At 39.5% G+C, this 18823-nt stretch overlaps 2 protein-coding genes across 4 annotated transcripts; one reads left to right on the top strand and one right to left on the bottom strand.

Annotated features, from left to right (window-relative positions):
- The first annotated feature begins 699 nt into the window (after positions 1-699).
- On the top strand, positions 700-4556 carry nudt8 (nudix hydrolase 8). Of its 3 annotated transcripts, none has more exons than XM_070829145.1 (5): positions 700-767; positions 1263-2150; positions 2227-2359; positions 2803-2880; positions 2985-3818. In XM_070829145.1, the coding sequence occupies exons 2-5, from the start codon at positions 1264-1266 to the stop codon at positions 3168-3170; spliced, it is 1284 nt and encodes a 427-aa protein (XP_070685246.1). In that variant the 5' UTR covers positions 700-767; position 1263; the 3' UTR covers positions 3171-3818. The 3 variants fall into 3 exon arrangements, with proteins under 3 accessions (XP_070685246.1, XP_070685245.1, XP_070685247.1); XM_070829144.1 differs by adding an exon at positions 3850-4556 and having other exon boundaries at positions 728-2150; positions 2985-3183; XM_070829146.1 differs by having other exon boundaries at positions 728-2150; positions 3033-3818.
- Positions 4557-4820: 264 nt separating this feature from the next.
- Positions 4821-18189, bottom strand: mfrp (membrane frizzled-related protein). Its single transcript, XM_070829908.1, has 13 exons — positions 18136-18189; positions 11413-11515; positions 10255-10392; positions 9636-9791; positions 9255-9474; positions 8426-8556; positions 8136-8261; positions 7942-8018; positions 7692-7840; positions 6098-6228; positions 5577-5711; positions 5213-5340; positions 4821-5045 (listed from the first exon to the last, which is right to left on the bottom strand). The coding sequence occupies exons 1-13, from the start codon at positions 18187-18189 to the stop codon at positions 4821-4823; spliced, it is 1773 nt and encodes a 590-aa protein (XP_070686009.1).
- Positions 18190-18823: the final 634 nt, after the last annotated feature.

Consider the following 18823-nt stretch of genomic DNA (forward strand, 5'->3'; position numbering starts at 1 on the left):
AAGCACTGGGAAAGATATATGGTGCTATTATTAAATTCACTGATTTAGCTAAAAGAGTCTAAAGGGGTTTCTTCCCCTCTTTTTTCCTGCATAAACTCACACTCCAGTCCAATTGGAGAGCAGTTATGTACCTTTAAGAGGGTTTGCCATCCGCCAATAAACTCTAAAGAAAAAGAAGAACTAGCAATGATGTCACCCACTCTAGCTCTGAACATTCCGCCACATACACACTAATGGAAAATCTGAGGAGGGCTGGAAATTATCTGAAATTTTGAATGGCGACGGTGGTGAAAGGGCGGATGACATTAAGGGTGTTGAATGATGTCCTGGGTGAGGACAAGATGTTGAACGTTTTAAAGCTTGAATGGAGTTTCTAGCTGAATATATGAAGGAGCTGTGAAGACTTGAAGATGGTTGAAGAAGAAAATGAAGAAAATGTTTAATAATTCTGAAATTATGAATGTCATAAATGTGAAGTCATTGAAAATGGATCCCGAATACTACTAGTACAAATAATAATAAGAATTATTATTATAACAATAATAATAATAATAATAATAATAATACATAATTTTGGAATAGAAGAACATATGTCGTGAATGCCTGCAGCATTTACACCAATAAGAAGAAGAAGAAGAAAAAGCAGCAGCAGACGACGATGATGATGACGATGATGACGATGACGATGACGATGATGACGACGACGACAAGCTTCTGGCACCCGCCTGCTGGGCTCGAGGCCAGCTGCCGTTGAATCAACTTTGAAGGTGATTTTTTTCTGTTTTCAAATTACGTTTTAATTTTGAAAATGGACCATTGGCGTGTTTTCTAACTTCGTGTAGGACATAGCGGACTGCCATTGGCCAACTTTTGAGTTAACCGTCGAGACACGACATTAACGTAGCTTTGTTTTTGTTGCTAATGTGTTAGCAGGCTAAGTTAACCTGGGTATCCTTGGACAGCTGACTCTCGAGCCAAAGAAGGTCATGGCGACTACTAAACCAGCTTTTTTTGATATGGTAGCGGAGAAACGACAAACCTGATTTAAACGTAATGTGATTTTTGTATGTTAGCAGCGTAGCTACGCTAGCTAATAAGCAGCTGTTCCTAACCAGCCAAAGTTTGTTGGCAACTGTTTTGAACCCCTCCTTCTGTGCAGATAGAACGTCAATAGACTGAATTTCATATGCTTGTGTAATCTATGACAACTATGAGCCTACTTGACTAATGCTCTTAAGACTGTCTTTGTATGTTTCTATTAGGATGTTTAGGGGGCGACAGATCCTCACTTGGTCTTGTCCCATAAGACCTTTGCTATTGGTGAGAGAATCCCATGCCTCTGCTTTCTTTGAACACACTGGTGGTGGATGGCAGGTTGCAAGAGATGTGAAGGAGAGGAGATATGAAGGGATCTGTGGAAGTAAGGTGGGGTCATCATTGTCCACAGAGACTATATCCTGTTCAACACAGCTGTCTTCATTTAACTTCGACCTTGATAATCATCACTTGAGAAAAGCTTCATTTCAAAACCCCTTATGTAAAGCCATTTTGTCCAGCAGTTGTCACCCCCCTCAAGTTTCTGCCACCACAAAAGCTAAGCAATCATCGGATCATTGGAAATGCACTGTAGTGGAAGATTTAGGTCAAAACCTCAAAGATGTGAGCACTTACCAGGAGTGTTTAATCAACAGAACTTATGTTCAACGCTGGAGAAGGCTTTGGGACATTTGCCAGTCTTCAATCAGTTTCACCAATAAGACTCAGTTTAACCCTCTTCACAGCTATTACAGACCTTTCAGTTTGTCGACACACACGCCATGGATTTTGAACCATTTTAATGATATACCACAACCATCCAGCCTCTCTTTTCACCAATCCAGAGGTGTTCATCAGGCTGCCCCTCACATGGCAGATGCCTGGAGAGACTGTCTATCCCTGCAGAATGAAAACAGGTGTCGACAGAGCCTGTGGCCCAACTTGAAGCTTTACGAGGTGGATAAAGGAAGAAAAGAAGTGAGTCAGAACCAGGGAAAGAACCAGAGGAGATGGGCATCAGTACTGGTCTCTCTCTGCTCTGTTGAGGGGGAGCCAGCGTTTCTCTTCACTCTGCGCTCCAGCACACTGAAGGGAAGGCACAAGGGAGACGTGAGGTCAGTGGCAGGCTAGAAATATACTATATACAAATGTTCAGTACAGTACAGAATCCTCATTACCACTTATTTGTAGCTTTGCAGGAGGGAAGAGTGATCCGTCAGACAGAGATGTGGTGGCTACAGCGTTGAGGGAAGCCAGGGAGGAGCTGGGTGTTAATGTGGCAACAGAGAGGGTCTGGGGCATCCTGAAGCCTCTCAGGGACATGGTGAGTGCAAGTGCTGTTATGTCTCAAAGAGTTTAATGAAGGGAAGTCTGCCCAAGTAGACCAAAACTCAAAAATAATCAATTTATAAAGAGAGAGAAAATTGTACTAATTTTTTAAATTATTTATGATTAACTTTCTGTTGCTTCACTACTCAATCATTCATTTATGTGTTCCGGTACTAGCCTTACATTTGGCACAATTAGGCCTGCATACACTTTATGTCCACTACTGTAAAGCTTTGTCACAAAGTGAGGCCACAGATGAATCTATATTCACTATAACGAAAATAAAACTGTTAACAGTTAACTGTTTTGTGTCACTTCTACAGACACTTATCATTATACTTGTCTAATTCTCAAAAGCTTTTGTCATTTTTAATTTTAAATCTGATCAATGTCTGATTCTGATGCTGTCTTTTTTTTTTTTTGTGTCTCTCTCACCAGTCAGGGATGATGATTGCTCCTGTGTTGGCTAACCTCGGTCCTCTAGAGAAGTTTTCCTTCAAACCAAACCCTGGAGAGGTAAATTAGCAACATAGAAATACAAATAAGCAAATGCATTTTAAAAGACACTTCTTTTCTGGTTGGATTCTGTACTGTACTTCCTTTGTCTGTTTCCATCCCAGGTAGAGGAGATTTTCACCCTGTCCTTGTCCCACTTGTGCAACCCTCAGAATCGTGGCTACACACACTTCCGCACCGGTGACAAATATGGATACACCCTCCCAGTGTTTCGTAATGGGAAGCATCGAGTGTGGGGCCTGACAGCTGTTGCCCTTGACCATACCCTGAAGCTCATTGTCCCTCCATAGCAGCTCAGTCACAGTAAGTTTACAGTACACTTACAGTACTAATTTTGTGTACATAAGTGTACTAAGTGTACCTCATGTGACTCAAAGATATGATTGTGATAAATGTGCAATCAAGCTTTGTGAAGTGAAATCATGCCAGGAATCAGTGCGAGTACAAAATATGGTCATTCACTCATTTATAAAGGTAAATTCCATTTATGCACTTTCTGAAGTTTGGGTGTAGAAGAAGCTCTATTGAATGGATCGCGTGTATGAAATATTGGCTAGCTGTGTTTATCACTGATAGAGTTGGTGTTACCACTATCAGTGTATATATACTCTGTGTGTTTATATGACTGCTTACAAAATTTCTCTGTAATTCAGCTTGAAATCTTCTTCACCAATTACCAATTAAATGGATTTTAACAAGTTAAATTAATGAATCGCCGAGATAACTTTTGCCATATGAGTTTCACACAAGGCTTCTGTTTTTCTTATTTTATCATGCGGGCTCAGGTAAGCACTGCTGTAACAGCCTACATGATTTCAAGAGTGATTCAGTTCATGCCCATATTATTTTGTGCAAGATGAAATCTAGACTTAGAAACCCTGAATATATAACCACATCACACGATGTGCAATGAATAATATGCAATAAATGGTATTTTAATGGTGTTCTCTGTATTTTTATTCTTCATAGGTGAACTCTGTTCATATGATTGACATCAAAGCAATAAATAGTACATATACAGTTCACAGCAGTGATTTCTATGAGAGATTTAAAACTTTCATTTTGCTTGGTTGGTTTGTGAATCACACGGACACTTGAAAAACTTCTTTTCATCTATATACTGCTGAGGAGGAGGGAGCACGGAGAGGGACACTGCTGGGGAGGAGGGAGCACGGAGAGGGACAGAAAGAGACTGAACAGGCTGGTCAGGAGGGCCGCTTCTGTCCTGGACTGCTCCCTGGACTACATAGAGGAGGTGTGTGAGAGGAGGACATTAACAAAACTCAAGTCCATCATGGACAACCCATCTCACCCCCTGCATGAAACTGTGGGGGCCCTCAGCAGCTCATTCAGCAGCAGGCTGAGGCACCCACCCTGCAAGAAGGAACGCTACCGCAGGTCATTTCTCCCATCAGCCAGCATCACTGGCTGATGTTAATACACTGTTTTCCATCCATGTCATTCCATTCCTTCATTCCCGTCCATACCTGTACATTTCTGAACCAAAGTGTAAATATCCCATAGTGTAAATATTTATTTCATCACAGCCATATATTTATATTTATATTTATTTTGCTATTGCTATTTTTTCTTTTACTATTTGCTTCTTTTCACTCTCCCTGTTCTATTGTTGCTGCTGTAACATGAGAATTTCCCCCTATGGGGGATCAAATAAAGAAAGGTCTAAGTCTAAGTCATATACTTTAAAATGGCTATTGTTTCAAGTTTTACAGGCAGTATAGTGTAATGAGGTTTGCAGTCATGCTGCAGGTCAAACTGTTTTCTACAACACAATGTTGTGGAGCTGGTCTGAGAATGTCTCCAGGTCTGTAAAATATAGGCCACAAATCCAGTCTAAAATGTTTTCTGAAAAAATAGGCAGGGATGGAAATGATCATCTCTTACAAACAACACAATTGAAACATTAATCTCTTGAAGCATCAAGGCAGCGAGCACTCCATGGGATCCTGTGAGTCAGGCAAGAGGTGACAATTGAAGGGCCAGCTGAAGGAGAAGAGATCTGGGGATTTGCTGCATTGCTGCTTGGCAGAGGAGCAGACTGAGCGGCAGGGCTGGAGGATGCCACCCTGAAGGCTGCATTGGGGCAAAAACATCCCACACACTAGCCTCCGCAAGGGCCCAAAGCACGCCAGCTCCATCAGCACCTAGACAATGAACATTGAATGTCTGGCTTGAAAGATCTGCGCAATAGTTTAAAGAAACTACAGCATTTTTAATGCGTGTTTGTGCTTCTAAAATGACCCAAAAATACAGCAGCAACAAGAAAATATTGGCAATTTAGTTACATTTAAATTGTGAAGGTAGCTTTTACCCGGTACTGTTGCAGGAGTGTGGCAGCTTCTCTCTGATCAGCAATGGACAGCCAGATGTTTGGGAATGAGGTGAGGTTATAGTTTAGGCCTTTACACATCTCTACCTCTATTAGCTCACACGGTGAAGCTGAGGGCAAGGAGAAAAGAAATTATTCCTATTCTCATTTGTCCTTGATGTCGTCCAGTGTTTGGCTTCTGGAGAACCAGAACTCTCTCTCTCTAGTCTGCACAAAGGAAATTATGATCTAATCAAAAAGCAGTGCCCCAATGTTTCTGTTAAAAGTCTGGCTCTGGAGACAAAAACTACTCTAACTCGGACTCAAACGGGACTCCGATTGGGGTCGAAGATTAAAAGGGACTCACTGAAGGGAGGGTAGGTGGAGTTGCCACAGTCCTGTTCATCTGCCCCATCAGAGCAGTCATTCCATCCATCACACAACCACTGCTGCTGAAGACACTCCCCTGTACTACAGGCAAACTGGTTGGGACCACATGTCCCTGTAAATAAAGACAAAAAACACAGGAAGGGATTTTAGAAAGCAAAAAAGTGACAATGTGAGGAGGCATAGGGAAAGGAAGAAACTACTGTAATAGCACAGAATTTGGGCCTATATTAAAGGGATTTAACGTCATTTATAAACTGATGATTTTTGATGAGTAAATGTAGGTTAAATGCAAACATGGAGGCAAGGAGAAGAAAGGAAAGTTTGTAAGATTTGAAGGAGGAAGTAAATGCATAAAAATGGGAAGGGGAGGAACAAAGAAGCCAAGAAGTAAAACAGAAGAAGAGAGAAGAATATGGAACGGGAAGGATCAGCAGCAAAGAAAATAATAAATGGACCAGTAGCAATTTTGAATTAGCTTTACAAAAAGCAAGAACTCACTGTCCAGTACAGACTCAGCCTGGTATGTTGCACTGAAGCCACTGTCGGCCACTCCCTCATCAGCCACAAACACGACAGTCATGTGGGGGCCAGAGGAAGTAAGGTCTGGAGGGAAGGTGGCACCACAAAACCTGAGACAAAGGTGGAGGAAACAAAAGCTGTTCAGTCATTGTGGTTATGTAACTCAAATAAAGGAAGACACATATTTACTCAACATACAGGATGTTACAAGGAAAAGAACTTTGAAGCTTACTTTACATAAATCAACAAAAAAAAGGGGTATGGAAAACAAGGGAGGTGGGTAAGAGTAACATAAGATTAACACAACAAATTAATTATTAACTAAGAAACATTAATTATTAGCCTTTGGGATGGGGGCAGGGGGCTCACCTGAATTCTCCAACTCTCCAAGTTGCTGAGATAGAAGAACTCTGGGAATATTTGTGTTATTTTTGTAAAATATTGATCCCTGGGCCTTTTGTATTGGTCATACTTGCTTAGGAAGTGCACCTGTCTCTTTTCCCTGGTCACAGTAAGAACACAACCTCTCCTTTCTGGGCACTGGCCAGCCTACCTCCACTGGCAGGTTGTGTTTACTCAGTCTGCACTTAGTACACTACTTGACCACAGAGTCTGACAGAAAACTGAGGAGAACATTGACTGTCTGTTTAGGGCTACATACTGTATGTTTTTATTTTGTTAATTCTGTGCAGTAATCTCAGTATTTTTTGTTTCTTAATGATTTACTGGGGTCTAATATTCTGAATGATTGTACCTTGAAGCTGAGGTGGCACTGGTGTAATGACCTGATTTGGGAAGATGGGGTTAAGAAAATGTAGAGTGGACTCCTTTGTAGATTCAATTTCTGGCAGCACAGGACTTTTAAGGAAGAGGAGAATGAATCACTTGTTTTATTATGATTTCAAAAATGTAGGACTCATTTTTGAATATTAAACAGTGGAGGATATTGGCCTAATGCAATGTTGGGAGCTCTTCGGAGCACCTAGATGATGGTTTTGCAGAACTCTTGTAGGATTTTAAAGATTTTGTCCCATCTTGTCCAATCGTCTTGAATTTAAGTACCTACACCTCACTGCCATATAATGCAAAGGGACTGATAGTGATTAAAATATTTTGAGCGAGGTTCTAATTTTAATTCATTCAATTGGTAGCTCAGTGTTTATTGATATTGAAGTGGCATAGAAATCCCTTTTTGCTTTGTTTTAGTGCATTCACAGCCAAGCTAAAATGCCCTGTGTCCGAAATTTTAAGCCCTAATACATATGATGATTTTTTTTAGTTCAACAAGGTTGTGCCCAATTGCAAAACTGGTATTGTATTTCTGTAGTTAGACCCTTTGTCCCAGCACTTTGGTTTTGGGTTGGTCCCAGGTTTGAAAGTATTTTTTCAATTCTGATAAGTGTTGCTGTATCCCCTCTTTTGTGGAGGACAGTAGGACCAGGTCATCAGCATAAAGGAGACACTTAATTTCACTGTCTTGTGCAGCTAGGGTTACAGCCCTACATTCACCTGGAAGAAAGATTCTGTTCTCTTTCTTGCAATCTTAATTGAGCATTTCCCATTTGGGCCTCACCTTCCCAACAGTCTTCCGGCTCCAGTATCAATGCTGTCATGCACTTCCACATAGTCAAACTCACACACATCCTGAGTTTCCAGGCTGAAGTCGCTGAAGCTCAGTGTGATGACGTGACCCTCGTCAACAGATATGTACCATATGCACAACTGATGTGAAACAGAAGCGATTGGTGAAAAACACCAGTTTCATGGCACTATATTAATTAGTATGGTGTGTGTCTGACAGTCTAACATGGTTGAGAATGTACCTGCTGGTGAGGATAGGGACTTGGGTGGTTTGGACTTGAAAGGTAGCCATACGGCCCAGCCTTCTGCCCACCACATTCTGTGAAAAAACAATAGAAACAATGTCCTTGTGTCCTGTGGCCTTTTCAAGGGTGTTGAAGTTACTGTATGTCACTGTATGTTACTGTATGTTTTAAACGTTGTCTGCTGGTCTCACCTTTGTGTTTATGGCTGCAGTTTGCCTCATCTGTTAGGTCATGGCAGTTCAGATGACCGTCACACACAGACACAGGTAGCAGACAGCGACCACTGTCACACATAAACTCTTCTCTGGAGCAGCTCCCTAGGAAAACACAAAGTTGATACATGCACAGATGTTTATAAATGCAAAATCATGAGTGCAAGACTATGTGTAATTGCACACACACACACACACGCACACACACACACACACACACACACACACACACACACACACACACACACACACACACACACACTACTGACTGTGTTCAGGCAGTATGGCCCTGTACTGTGCAGTGAAGCCACTGCCTGCAATGCTGCCATCTGAGTGGAAGGTAACCCACGCTGTGCTGCTGTTTGTGTTGATTGTTGGTGGTGCCATGTTACCACAGAACCTTCAGAAGAAAGGACAGACCTTTTACTAATGCTATCCTTTTATTTGAATAATCAATTTTTTTCCTCCATATTATAGCTTTGCAGTTGAGTCCAAACTTTGTTCTGTAAATCCTCAAAAGGATGTGTGATCAAGTCATGTAACAATTTTTGAATTTCATGAATCGTGTTCTGACAGTTTCCAAGAAAGTACTCAAGAATGTCAAAGTAGTTTATTCACATGTACTGAAATCTTTCCATGAAGCCTACGTTGCATACTCTCCAATTATACATAGACCTTGAGCGCCATCTACCAACAAATTAAAGTATTGACATGAAGCCTAATAATGATCCTGTCATGAGAACATGTATAGAAATGTTGCTTTGAAAACTTAATTTCAATTGATTGACTAATTGAGACACACATGTTTAGCACACATGTGAGTTTAGTTTGTCATTTTTTCCACTCAAATGTGAAATTTGTGAAAATCTAATTTGTTGGAACACACATCAATACTTTGCCTCCACTTCAGTGGGAACCACTTGAACACTTACGGTACTTGGGTAGTAGAAATATATTCCATTAACACTGTTTCGAATGATCGAGGTCTTTTTGCAACAGAAGCACAAGCTTTCAAAAGAGACTGGGTATTGTAGTATGAAAATAACACCTAAAAAGGACTGTTGTGTCTGGAGTTGAAACTGACAATGTTTGACCAACCTGGTGACCACAGAGCTCTGTTCTATCTGCTCCCGCACCTCAAGCCAGTCAAACAGACAGGGAGATGGCCCCTCTACAGTCAGAGAGGAAACATGGATCTGGACCTGGGAGGGGGGTGGGACCTGGATCACCCACACACACAGCAAGTTGTGGGGGTATGAGCCAGGGTGGTTTGGAGAACTAAAACTGCCCTCTGAGTCAGTCAAAACCCCTCCACAACCTGAGAGACAGACAGGAATACTATCTTTCAGGTGAATAAAGGAAAGGGCCTCCAGGGAAAGAAATAATATTTGTATTGGATGACGATAGACGTGAAATTGAGCATAAATTTTTTTTAAATTACAATACAGTATAAATGGCAATTTTGCTTGAATCTTTTACGTGTTTCAGATGGTGGGATCTTAGCAGGCTGCGGTACAGCTGTACTGTCCAGTTGACTTGTGTTGGCAGAGGTTGTGGGCGAAACATCTCCTGCACTCAGCAGGTGTGGAGGGCTGGTGGACAACAACTGATCCTCCACTGCCAGACCTTTTATTTCTAAATCAGGTACAGAAAACAAAGACACACCGAAATGAGTGACCAATCAAAGAAGAAGCTCATTCTAGATAGAAAATTAACTTATAAATGAATAAATAAAGAAAATAGACACATTTCTGAAAACCTGATCTAGTTATATGTAAAGAATAACTTGTGCAACATGAGTACTGTAAATGATACTTTAGTATACAATTCTTCTTAATGAACTAGATTGTAGACATAGCGAGATCATCTTTTTTGCCCCATATTTTTTCATGAAGTGCCTACCCATAAAAGCAGTAAATGGGACAGTATCCTTAAAATGATAATGCTTAATTTGTATAAAAGCTCATATAGGCAAGCTATAAATATGGAATCTAAATTTATGAAATCACTTGATCTCTAATAAGCCCTTGAAATAAATAAGCCCTTAAGCATTTCTTTTTCATTGTGATGACTGATATGAGGTGCAGCAGTGACTGACGTGTGAGGATGAGGGCCAGTGCCAGTGCAAGGGCTGCCAACAGAAGCAGGGCAGCAGCAGAGGCCACCACCTTCCCCCAGCCACAACCTGGGCCCCGCCGACGCATCACACACACCCCAAACAGGTCCAAGCCTAGGCCTGAATGACAAAGCACACACACATTAATGTGTGGATATGTGACTGTTAGCAAAGCTCATATAGTTCAATAGTTTGAACTTTCTGGTTTATTTGATGTTCTTGCAAATTATTTATCATTTAACACCCAATTGATTTTATGGCATTATATGTAGTATTAAAGATGGTTATCGACTTAAGGTGAATTCTCTAAAGCTTAGAGAATCTTGTCACCATGTCCTCTGTTCCACTTTACAATCAATAAAAATGAAAGCTAAAGATAAACTACAGGACGTTATATTATGCATCTGGACAAAATAATACAGCCTTTATATAATTTCATTTGGCGCTGTTTTCAATTAGGGAGAGATTTGGATTAAAGAATGATTAAAACAGCAGAAGCTAACATACTTTTAGTCCCTCGTATGGATCAAACACCAAAAACACAGGACCCTACACTTCCAATGATGCAACTTGGCAGTGTCTTTCATTAGACCCTGGTTAACATCCATGTCTTTTAAATTCTACACCTCCAGTTTTTAATTGAGGCTTTCTTTTAAAAATTCATATCCTTCAAGCCCAAACTGTGATAACCCTGATGACAGCACTGTGTTATCATCAGGGTTATTTTCTCCTTAAAATCAATCAATCAACCAATCAATCAATCAATCTTTATCTATATAGCGTCAATTCATAACAAATATTATCTCAAGACGTTTTCAGAGCAGGTCTAGACCAAACTCTTGAATTAAGAGACCCGACGATTCAAGAATTGAAAATTAAGGATTCAAGAATCCCCACATGAGCAAGCATCAGGCATATAAGAAAGCCCTTTAATCCTTGTTAGCAGTTAACCATAATAACCATGTTTCACACACACACACACACACACACACACACACACACACTTACTTCCTTAATATTCTTAAAGAGAATTTGAGCTGAATCCAGCATAGTTAAAGTTATGCAAAACTATATAATAATCTAATACACTTGTGAATTACAGGAAGTCACAGGAAACAGCAAGCTGATTGGCGGACTTACTTGCACCTGGTTTGATTGGTTCAGGGGTGGACGATGTTGAGAATCCCTCCACTCTCTCCTCTTGCTCCCCTTCCAGCTCAAACGCAGGGTTACAGAACACATTCTGCATAATAGAATAGAGAAGCAAACAAAAAATGTGTAAAAGTGTTGGTTCCAAGACACAGTTTTATTCTTTTGAACACATTCAGAGATTTTGCTGCTACAGTCTTACTTGGTTATTGCTACACTGCAAATTTTGGCTTTTGGAATAAACTCCCTGTGAGTCAGAAACAACTCAATTTTAGTGTACATGCGTGACCAACGCATATACTCCAGAGCGGAGTAATTTCAAATTTGAGTTGAGCTGAGCTGAGTTCAAATTTTACTCCTCAGGTGTTAAAGTTCTAATCTGATATAGAGTATATGTAACACTAAAACTGAGTTAATTTAAATATTAACTCATTACCAGTGTTAGGAGGAACACTTAAAATGTATTTAATTCAACCCTTTTTTAGAGTTAGGAGGAACACTTAAAATGTATTTAATTCAACCCTTTTTTAGAGTTAACAATTCTACATTACTCATATATTATTATTATTATTAGCAATTATTAAAATTACTGCTGCGCAATGTACTGTTTGCAACACAGTTTTTATTTTACATTTAAACCACCTTCAAGGTCACAACAGTGCAGCTCAAGTTGTATAAAACAGTCAATAACATACACAATGAATTACATTTTGTCGTCAGAACAATAAACACATAACAGCAGTGTTAAGTGCAACATTGTGTAACATGAGGTAAACCACTGAATTTACTCCTGTTAAAGCACATAAAACAAGTTCACATGGATTCCATTCTGATAAATCAGATAATACAATTTTCTGACACAACATAAAATTGGGAATCACATCCATATGACATTTGGGCATCAAAACACGTGAAATGTGTTAACTGCTCCCTTTCTATAACCAGTATCTTCCTAGGCATGTGTTCACTCACTTGAAAAGCATGGAAATGGTCATGAAAAAAAGTTTCATGCTCAATCAAAACAAAAACAACTTGATTATTGTGCTAAATGATTGAGGCTATTTTGCTGAAAAATGGTGAGTTTTCCTCAGTGCCTGTGCAAACAAAGAGTCCAACACGATACTCAACTCCACAATATTTTACCCACTTTGTGAGGTTGACAGTGGCTTGTGCATCAACATGACGATATGCTTTTACATCTTCTGTAAATTCTAGTGTTTTAAGTAAACACATTTTGACTGGACCAGATTCGACTGATTTTGAAGCCAAGCATTCCCAATGGTATGCCACTGCAAACTAGTGTTTATTTGCAAGTGATACAGTAAAATTTTTGAAGTTCTTCACACAATCTTTAAAAAATTTTCATGGTCCTTATATGAATGAGTGGTCCAATCTTTCTGATGCATCTTGGGTAGTGCACCATGAAATGATGTTTTGGAAGCAAGTTTTTTGATGGTACAACTCTTTGAAGAGTTGATGATGTTCAACAATAAGGTGCTTTAAATATATGGTCATTCCCTCAGTGATTGAGTAAGAAAACGCAATGTTTATAATATTCAGCAACAAGTGCAAATCATCCTCTGATAACAGGTCGCCAAATATCAAAGGTATGTTTGTGAGTAGACACAGTGTCTGTGAAGCGTTTAATCCTATTCCATGTCCTCCACAGTCAATGTTAATATGTGTTGGCTTCTTTTTACTTTCCAAATGGCCATAGTTAAAAGCATATCCTGTTTAACAAGCTTTCTCTAGAGATGAAATGTTCAATCAAATATTCAAAAAGAAGTCTGACCTCATATTGACCAACTCCTTCCAAAATGTCATGCATGATGTCAACAGCATAGTTCTCAGCAGTATTGAAATACTGCAAAGTATTAAGTATGCTTTTTCTCTTGATGCCAAAAGAAGAAGTTAATGTTGGATCATCTACCAAACTGGCATAGTGTTGTTCATTCAAATCAGGTGACCTTAAAGCAGGGCTGCCCACACTTTTTCGGCTCGCGAGCTACTTTTAAAATGACCAGGTCAAAATGATCTACCTACATTAAAAATGCTAAACATATATTAACTTCTATATATACTGAGTATACTTTATATTTACAATATATGTTGGCATACACTGCATAACTGCAACTAATGTAACCCTTGGTATTACACTTAAAAATTGACAGCAGTAATGCACATAGGTGACAAACAGTGATGTAACCATCAATATTGCACACAAGTGACAAGAGTAACTGGAACATTCAATACATTTATGGTCACTACCTTACTCTGATGACTTGCACTGAATGGAGTAGAATATCCCTTCCTATCCTGTTCCCCATCCCAGAGTATCCCTTCTTTAGTAGATATAAATTGGAGGGCTAGCTAGTAGCTAGCGCGTTTGACCGCGCATGTCCCTTCCCGGGACCCATAGGCCGCCCTGTACGTCAATCAAGTCGCAAACGCAACTTTTTTAACTTTTTTTTTTACCGTCAGGCGATCTACCGGCACTACTTCCGCGATCGACCGGTCGATCGCGATCGACGTATTGGGCACCTCTGCCTTAAAGTCAAGCTTGGGTCATCCTCTGAGAAAATTGACTGTGCTGAACATTTGTCAATTAAGCAAAATCGACAGAAATAATTTGCACTAAATGACTCCAAGAATCCAACTTGGAAACCGTGACACAATCCCAAGGGCATGAAACTCCTTTGTTGCTTTACTAACATGACTCCTGCAAAAGGAAAAACATAATTCCTAAGGATAACTGTGTCCTTTTAAAAATTAGTACCTCGTTGTACCTTTATCAGTGTCTTGGCCATCTAACATTAAAAGGATTGACAATAATGTTTAACTGTTAAATTTACAATCATTTTAACCACTGTTTTTCATGAATCACTGTGAAATTTCTAAGTTGTAGGCTAATGTAGGTTAGTGGTTACTTATGCTAGCGCCAAACACTGCTGTCTACACGCACGGTGTACAATCAGCAACCTGATGAACCTGACTCTCCTCTGTTATACTGAAAAACACTTTATCAGCAGATACATATGTTTGCATTGTTAAATAAAGTCACAATCCAAAGTTATTTTATTCAATTGTAGCGTTAGCTCATCAAGTTAGCATTAACGTTAGCGTTAGTGTTACCTGATTAACACTCCTTTAGCTACTGAATCTCTATGTCTTCACCACCAGTGTGCACACGCAAGTTTGGAGAGGGAAAACATATTTTTCTAAAAGGTTCAACAGAAAACATGGCTGCCTAAACTTTATCTTCTTTACAGCAGAGCAGCAAAACGTCAAAGACCAAATGCAGAAAATGTACCAACTTCAACAAAAATGCTGTGTAAGCTGTACCAACCGAACATTTTATAATAAAGTTGAAGAAGTGAAAAATAGGCTCAATCTTACCTCACTATGAAGTCCAGTTACAGCTTGCTGTGCGCCAGTGAAGTCATGGAGCAACCGTTAAAAATGAACTCCAGGAGAGGAGTTAAAATACGCTCCTCAACACCCACTGAACTCTGACAATTAGTAGCCTATCCCTCAACACAAACTGAGTTAGAGGTAAAGAATAAACTCTGCACTCAAGGCAAACCCAATGCAGCAGTGTGAGGGGGAAAAGTTGGTTATACATGAACACTTGGATGCTCAACAGGTTGACTAATATTGGCTTTCTTCGAGTCCCACCAGAGATTTCCGATGGGATTCAAGTCAGGCGACTGTGATGGCCACCCTAGTATCTTCCAGGACTTTTTCTGAAGCCAAGCCTTGGTGGACTTTGAGGTATGCTTAGGATCATTGTCCTGTTGGAAGGTCCAATGAAGCAAAGAGGCCCCAGAAGCCCCTGAGCATCCAAAACCAACCAAACATCACTGTGAACAAACTCCTGGCTCAAGTATACCTGATGCAACTATTAGGCCCTTGATTAGTTGCATCAGGTGTGCTTGATAGCTTTGATAGATATATCTTTTTACAAACCTACTTTACAGTCTGTAGGAACGGCCAATCCAAAACTTTCCAGAATATTAGCATAAACCAACATGTTTAGTTTTTCTTAATATAGACTTCTAGACATCTATATGAGGTTGTGGCTCAGAGGTAGAGTGGGTCATCCATCAATCTGTAGATTGATGGTTCGATTCCCAGCTCCTCCAAGTTCGCATGCCAAAGTGCAAAACACTACAACACACTGAATTCGAACTCATGCTCATAAAGCATAGTGTCAGTGTGTCAAATTATAGTGTCCTTCAACTTAAAGTCCTCCTGTATGCATGAACGGGTGAATGAGGTAAAAGCATTTCATGTAGTTGAAATGATCTGCTGGTCTGCTATACAGACCATTTAGATGCAGTGTTATTACTAATTCATCCTACTTTGCAAACCGTAAGAACTGCAAATCCAAAATCTCTTTCTGAAATATCTGAAATAAACCAACATCATTATTTTTTGTTTATATACATCATCTAGATCAGAGGTGCCCAATACGTCGAAAAAAAAATAAGTTAAAAAAAGTTGCGTTTGCCGGGAAGGGACATGCGCGGTCAAACGCGCTAGCTACTAGCTAGCCCTCCAATTTATATCTACTAAAGAAGGGATACTCTGGGATGGGGAACAGGATAGGAAGGGATATTCTACTCCATTCAGTGCAAGTCATCAGAGTAAGGTAGTGACCATAAATGTATTGAATGTTCCAGTTACTCTTGTCACTTGTGTGCAGTATTGATGGTTACATCACTGTTTGTCACCTATGTGCATTACTGCTGTCAATTTTTAAGTGTAATACCAAGGGTTACATTAGTTGCAGTTATGCAGTGTATGCCAACATATATTGTAAATATAAAGTATACTCAGTATATATAGAAATTAATATATGTTTAGCATTTTTAATGTAGGTAGATCATTTTGACCTGGTCATTTTAAAAGTAGCTTGCGAGCCGAAAAAGTGTGGGCACCCCTGATCTAGATGCAGGGGAATTACTAGTTCAGGTGTACTAGATATGTGATACTGTATATTCAGTAGATTTTTCTTTTTCACTTATTCACTGTATGTTGATTTCTATCACGTTGCACAGTGTGGCTGTGGAGAATTGTATTTTATTTTTTTAAGTATTTAATTGTTAAATGGGTGAAAATTAATTTTATATTATATTTTACCAAAATTTGACAACCTACCCAGTTGTTAACTATACTCACATGATACCTGTGGTCAAGAGCTTCTGTCTGTCTGAAGCCTTCAAACCTTCGAACTGAGGTCAAGGTTTAAAGGTCAATATTTAAAAGCAGGAGCTATGTAGAGTCTTCATACTGATATACAGGGTGAGGCCTTTCTAATGATGTATTTGGTTTAGCACTATGACAAAATTTTAATTTTCTAATTTCAGGACACAAAGCATCCCAGGCCTCATTTCAGAGAGTACTTTGAAGGCCCACTTTGTAAAATGAAGCTCATACTTTGTTTTTGTGTTTTTTTCTTTTTTTTTTAGCAGAATAAGTAACCAAAATGAGTCACCTTCAGAGATTACAATATATATTCTCTATAAATCTTTATGATTCTTGGTATGAGGATTTTCTGTCAGCCTTTTCTTAACCCTCCTGTTGTGTCCCGGTCAATTCTGACCGATTTACAAGTTTCCTCCCTAAAAGAGTAAGTAAATTTCATCCGTTTGTCATGAAGTTCCATGACTTTGTTCACGCAATTTGTAAATTGGAAATGAATAGGTAAGACTCCAATTAGTGTATAAAACAGAGTTCAAGCACGTATCTACTCTCCTTTCTCACACCTCAACACGCAGGTGCAGACACAAACATGTGTACGCGCACACACAGACACACACGCACACATCCCTTTTTGGCTTCCATGGCAACCCCCACGGGAACCTGTTGACAATATAGTTTTTACCCCACAGGAACCAATATAGTTTTTACCCCAGGGAAACCAATATAGTTTCTACCCCACGGGAACCACACCTGTGGAAAAACAAAGCTGCAACATTGTTTCAATCATACAACTTTCTCGCAACTCTAGTATATAAAGCTTTTCTGAGGCCTTGCTCACAGCTCAGTCTGTCTCTCAGCATTGGTGAGAGACATAAATCAGACTCAAAAAAGTGACTTTGGTAAACATTTCAGTAAAGTACTCTGTGATAAATAGTACAATAGGTTTCATTTTAGTATTTGTTATAGTCAAAATAATATGTATATTATATTTTTTTCCCTTAAAAAACGAGTGGTATGAGCCCAGGTAAATGAGGCCTGCAGGACATACACAGCAAATACAAGTTCAAAACTTGTAACGCTCACAAGTGCTGAAGTTGATAAAATAGATCTAATACAACATTAAATGAGAAATAACAATTCAGTTTCTGTGCTCCCATAAATCCCAACTGACTGAAAAAAAAGACACGACGCAGGCACGAAAGAAAGTTGAATCAATAGATTACATTTCCTGAATATTTCACAAACATCTGTGAGATTGGGTTGTTTCAAATTCTGTCTTTTTTGCCATATTTAGGGACAAAACCCAATGCCAAGTCAATAGGAAGGACCTCATGTAAAATAAAGCCAGCTATTCAGAAATACAGACAGTTTCACAAAGATCCTAAATAGGGTCCAGTTTGTAAGGCAAGCGCTGACCAATCATATGCTTAATGTTTCAATAACTGTGATCTTTCATGCCGCACAGCACCGCCCTCAACCACAGTCATCACTCTCATCATCTTCACTCACCTTGTAAATATCTGAAGAGTCTGAGTACACTGCAACTTGGCTGAGGTCAGACATCTTTTGTCAGCTGCAACTCAGTGCTTCCCTTTTTAAAGAGCTTGATGTGCTAAATACATCAGTGGCGACACAGTCAAGAGAGCCCTTTCTACATAAGGATACATTAAAGATGTATCGCTGGGTTTTCTTAACATTATTTAGTTTTTGCTCCAACAGCAAACTTGAAACACTGAAGTGTAGTAAGCTTACGGCCTTCACTCCTTCAGCACAGCACAGCCCTTTGTTGAACATCCATCACTGTAATCCAGATAAAAAAGAAAAATAGCACATACAATTCACATCAAAGAATGATCGAAATCCACTTATCAAAATATCCAAGTTTGTTGCTGCTCTTTGTGCTTTTGTCTGTTTTAGCACATTGACTTGTATTTCTCTTATTTCTGTCTAGATGGTATGTGAGTGGTTACAAAAGAGTTTTAGAAACTCCTTCAGTGTTGAACAAAGCCGAGTCAGCTGAGAGGACTCAGCTCCTTGGAGGAGGAGGGAAAGGGAGAGGGGGTGAGGACGGAGGTGTAGGTGGGGTTCCCTGTTAAATCTCTATAATTCCGTAATGATCCTTTAAGCAACTTAAATGTTTTACTCACATGACCAAACCTAAGTGTGCAGCTGCACCAACACACAAATACAAATATGC

This window comes from Pempheris klunzingeri, chromosome 4, assembly GCF_042242105.1.
Source record: "Pempheris klunzingeri isolate RE-2024b chromosome 4, fPemKlu1.hap1, whole genome shotgun sequence".
In the NCBI taxonomy this organism is placed as follows: domain Eukaryota; kingdom Metazoa; phylum Chordata; class Actinopteri; order Acropomatiformes; family Pempheridae; genus Pempheris; species Pempheris klunzingeri.